Source organism: Gouania willdenowi, chromosome 12 (assembly GCF_900634775.1).
Source record: "Gouania willdenowi chromosome 12, fGouWil2.1, whole genome shotgun sequence".
Lineage (NCBI taxonomy): Eukaryota > Metazoa > Chordata > Actinopteri > Blenniiformes > Gobiesocidae > Gouania > Gouania willdenowi.
The window spans coordinates 32,290,966-32,296,428 of NC_041055.1; the positions used below are offsets into that span (position 1 = coordinate 32,290,966).

The following is a 5,463-nucleotide window of genomic DNA, read 5'->3' on the forward strand; positions in this document are numbered from 1 at the left end:
GTTCTGAAAAGGGATTCTTTTGACAATGAAAAATAAAAGGAAAATAGTACAGTATTTTCTAGTTTTTTTTCCCCAAAAAAATAAAGGAATATTTTTCAATCATTATTTGTCTACAGTCCCATTCTGTAAAATAAATTGTGAACACAGACCTCAGCAAAAGCAACAACACAGTGTCACTTACAGCAGCCACACGGAGGCTGCTGTGTGCACATGAACACATGCACTACAGAGTTCTAGTGTAACAATTACAAAGCAAACATATGTAAATCAAGCAGCAGTAATTACCTTTATTGCAGAAAAGTCACCAATTCCATCTTCTACTCCTCCAGACCATACACTGTAAAAAAGACAGAAAAGGGGCGGGTACTGTGAGCAACAGCTGTCAGACAGCCCATCAAACACAATCCTGGCTCTGATTGGTTCTTTTTGCTCGGTCGTGGTGCATTCTGGCAATCTGCCAAAGGCTGCAGGAGCAGCAGGGGGCGGGGCTGAATGAGCCTGTTTTTTTTTCACACAAACGACTAGTTTGATGTAACGCTGTCCTTACATAGTGACAGCTTTACAAATATGACAACATGTCACTTTTATAAGCGTTGCAGACTGTACCTTTTCTCTGCAATAAAAACATTTAAAATGTGATGGAAATTATCCATTTCTTGCTAAATTGAGCCATTTACTTTACTGTTATGAAAGAATTTGAAGGCAATTAATTAATATTCTTATTAGTATTATTACTAATTTTTTTTTCAAATTGACCTGTTTATGTAAAGTTATGGAAAACAATAAAACTTTAAAATATTGCAACTTTTGCCGAAGTTTTTTTTTTAAAGCTGTGGTAAAATGAAGCGCTTTAGGCCACAACAATCACACAAATTGGTCGTGAAATCCTGGAGTGACTGATTTATTGTGGCTCCACCTACTAAATTGGATTGGACCGACTATTTCCCTGTGATAAATTTGTGGTGTGGCGTGCAGGGCCAGCCTTGTCGCCAGGCAACCAAGGCTGCCTCGGTTGCCATCTGCTGGAGGGGCCTGAAATTGCACCCCTCAAAAAGAAAATAATAGTCATTTTAAAAGGTATAATAAACATGAAACACACCCTTTAGAATCACTGTGCATGTCTTATTGCGTTGGCGTCAAAGTCCACTGTTGCCAAGGTCACAGAATGACCTAAAGCCGGCCCTGGTGGCATGGGATCATATGTAATCAACCAGGTGTGAGACTCTCGTGGTAAATTGGTGAGAGTTGGCATCTCTAAGTCTGCATCGTCACTACAGGGAGGGGTCTCGGCCCCACCGATCTCTACGGGGAGGGGTCTCGGCCCCACCGATCTCTACGGGGAGGGGTCTCGGCCCCACCGATCTCTACGGGGAGGGGTGTTGGCCCAACCAAAGATCAAATGGTCTGATAAAGCTTTGACCTGTGCTCCAGAACTAAAGCACCATTTTATTTTATTGTTCTTTGGAGTGAAACATCCAGAGTTTTTAGGCCTCAGCACAGGGGCGGATCTAGAAAAAAATCAATGGGGTGGCAAGAGGTGACAACATATAGCAGCAGACGTACATAAAGCATATTGAATTATTGGGCTGGGTATTGCCAGGTGCCTTGCGATGCGATATATTGAGCTATTTTTTTTCCCGCAATAACAATATTATTGTGATAATCAATATATAATGGGAAAATGAATGAATGATACACCACGATATACTGTACTGAATCCATTTCACAGGAATTACAAAATATTATCAATCAATTTCATATGAATGACAGCCACGTGTTTACAGCACACTGAGCACAACTAGTCACATGTCCTTGTGTTATGTTTGAGTCTTTAAGGAAAGTCTGATACAAAATATTGTTAATGTCTGTGCAAATTAACTTTAAATCATTAAAAACAAAATGAATGCAGAAAATAGTCATTTCAGTGCTAATATTATCAATGTCTTTGTAAACATGGACACATCAGTGCTGCTTAACAAACACAATGATTATATCCTCTTCATTTCTGTGAGATTCACAAAGTATCTTCACCATGTTTTCTTTGACAGACATTGATTCATAGACCCACAAAATAATGTCTCCCTCAAGAAATGTTGATATTTTAAAAGCTATTTGGTCCAATCTAGAACAGTGTAGGTCTACCTGTACCCTAGAGGTACTTAAACACCCACACAGTGCTCATCAAATATGTAAGCAAATAAATTCACTAATTTACATTATTAATGCACACTTTAAATGACTTCTTTCCTTACTTCTACTAGTAAATATTAGTTTTATGAGCCTAAATATGATTAATATTTTGACATAAAAAGTAAGAAAATGCTAAAAGGCTTCTCAACAATGGGAACAATAGGAAACTGTACTAATCTTTATTATTCATTTTATAAAAGTTTCACGAGCTCTTAATTTAATTACGTTTGAGAACTTTAGTAAATTGAACAAATGTTCTTTCTGAAAGAGAATGTATGAAGCTCTCCTCAGCCTCACCAAACGTGTGCACATTCAGCACACACTGGGCACACACACTCACGTCAGTGCACACAGCCTCACACACACACACAAACCTACACAATCTGTGAACACACAAGCTGCAGCGCACAAAACACACTCAAACGAGCAAAACCTGAGCACACACACTCAATGATGTCTGAAGGCAGTGGAACGTCAATCATGGAGGGAGGGAGGGAGGGAGGGAGAGTTCGGGTGATACATGGTGCTCACGGCAAATGCGTCACGGTGTGCAGCTATGTTTTTACCTCTTTCCTCTCGTGCGCCAATATAAACAACGCACTTCCATGTCGCTCTCGCGATACTTCCACGTCTTCTTCGATGGTGTTTTAGAACGTTAGCTCCGCAGTCAGGAAGCGGCAGCGGGACATTACGGGTCGGTGGACCACGGCCACATAGTTCCATGCCCGTGTGTACAAATTAGGGTGACAGGAAGGCTTTGTTGTCGGGTGGGATTTGCCACCCTATGCCACCCCAGTAGATCCGCCCCTGCCTCAGCGTTCTAAAGCTTCACACCAACAAACTTTGGGTGTACCGCAAACTAACTTTGCTCTATGCAGGTTTCTGTGCATGTGTTTGCGTGTGAGTGGGCTCTAGTCAGCACTGCTTTGATATTTTCAGTTGAAGGTTAATTACTGTTCATATTGTTAAGCCGTGAGCTCATTTATCTCGAGAGAGGCTTGTTGCCGAGTTCTATTTTAGAACACGAAAGCGTGACTACTAGTCGTTATCTGTTTCGATTATTAATGTTTAAGATGAACTTAAAGAATAAAACTAGCACATTGAAATGTAGGAATAATCATGAACACGGCCCTTGGTGATTAAATCAGAGATATAAGACATGAATATTGGTTGTGGTTATTCTAAAAAAAGCTTTGGTTCCAGAACGTTAGGTGAGTTTTCTGTGGTGATGCAACAATGGTGGAAACAAGGAGAATGTTAAACCTGTGTGTAGAGCTTTAATAAAAGAAGTGTGTGTGTGCTGACGGTGTGCTGCCGCTCCATCATATCATAATTGTGACTGTAATTGTTCAAGGACACTTAAGAAAAGCTATGCGTGCTTAATTTCATTAGTGGTCCTTGGTTTAATCCGTAGCGCTGCAGCGATGAATTACCTCCCAGTCGTTGCCAAAGAGCTTTTGTCCTCGTCTGAGGCTGAGCTGCAGAGCCAGGGAAGGTTCACATGAGGACGGACGCCAAACACCTCCACCCATGGACCTTTAGATAGTGTCACAACAACCCTTTAGTCAGGGTTTAATAATAGGTTAACACACAGACATCATTAGTGGCATTGAATTCAGATTTTACTAAGTAATGTGGAACAACTGAGAGCAGGAAAACTTTGTACCCTTCCATTACAATAGATTTTATAAAATGAAATTATTATTATTAATGATCAATAATTTCTGATCAAACCCCTGCTGGGCTGAGACGTGCAGCACTAGCAGAGAAAATGATTCCAACAGTGAAATCCTTTAGATTAAAGATTACATCATGATGAATAATTCTACTTCCCAGTTGATTAACAGAGGAACATTTACAAACTGAAATTATGCTGGATTGATTTGTTTAACAAAGCATTATGTCAGATTATATCACTATTAATATTTGCTCTATAAAATGGCACTAGCTGCGGTACATCATCTACTTTACGACTTTTGACTTGACGGGACATACAGTACATTAAGTGACAAGTATGGAGTAGATTTCAGGAAAAGCTCTGTCATTGGTCAGACCAAATGTTGTAAGATGAAATGGCTTCAAAATAAAAGTCCTCAGACTAAACAGACTTTTAAATAAAACCTCCTCATGTCGTAAAACACAGTAAAGTTGAAAGCTGTTATTTTCTATTTATTTCTAAAGGTTAAGATATATCACCATTTCATCAAATAATACATTGACATGTCTTAACTTTAAAAAAAATTAAAAGGACAACATCATGTGTTTTTCCAGTTCCTTCAAAAATCCTTCAGTAACTCTAAATTAAACTAAATTACATTTGAAATCAATGTAAGTGACGTGACTCATGAGATTCCAGCGACTCAATCACGTGATCTGATCGCTGAGAGTCGCTCAAAGTTGAAAATTTTGAACTTTTCAAGCGCCTTTGATTGACTCTGTGTCACCACATCCAATCGGCAACGAGTTTTCTCCCAACGTCACTTCCCCGGTGCCATGTGACTGGAGAGCGATGAAGCGAGCAAAAAGCGCGACTATGTTCAAGCGACTCATGGCGATTTAAGCGACTATAGTCACTGAAGTCGCATTCGATGTAAACGTTCGTTGAGGCCGTTGAGTCTGATGACTTTTATTTTGAAGTCCTGATGCCGTGTCATTTGACATTGTTTGGTCTGACCAATGACAGAGCTTTCCTGATACCTGATCATACCTGACTGTGAGACTAGAGGATGTCCTAAAACATGCACCGTAGACCAGACTTGAGAAGCAGTGACGTGTTTCCACCTCTGACATGAGGTTAGGATTCAAATTACTCCTGGATACTGCATTTGATGGTTTATATATGTAAACAGGTGAATTTGATGATAACCTTGTTGTTTTGGTGGTATTGATGACCTGCTACAAAACGTTAGCACTGGTCCAGTGTTTAAGGAATGGTTTGGCTGCTCCAGATGAGCCAGCGCTGTGTGAAGAATCCTGTGTGAATCTGTCGTCTCAGATGCCATTCATCACAACGGGGTCGAGGCCAACTGGACAGCAGTCATCCAGGGTGGTGACGGCTTGAGTGACGGCACACAGGGACGGAGGGTTGATTGATGCGATATAGAGACGATGTCACAGATGCTTCCTCTGCTATAGCTCTGATGCCCTTCACGTAGTTACTGAGAAACATCACTGGTAAAATGACCATAGATTCACAGGAAAATACTGTAATTTACACTGTGGGTAATTTTACTATTAATATATAAGCAGGGGTGGAGCTTCATGGAGTTTCCC

General features: G+C 40.3%; 1 protein-coding gene across 1 annotated transcript in view; it reads right to left on the reverse strand.

Annotated features, from left to right (window-relative positions):
- Positions 1–4,740, reverse strand: part of LOC114472956 (protein turtle homolog A-like) — a 38,541-nt gene extending 33,801 nt beyond the window's left edge. Inside the window, 2 exon segments of the mRNA XM_028462275.1 lie at positions 3,624–3,726; positions 4,635–4,740. Coding sequence (XP_028318076.1) covers positions 3,624–3,726; positions 4,635–4,740 — 209 coding nt within the window.
- Positions 4,741–5,463: the final 723 nt, after the last annotated feature.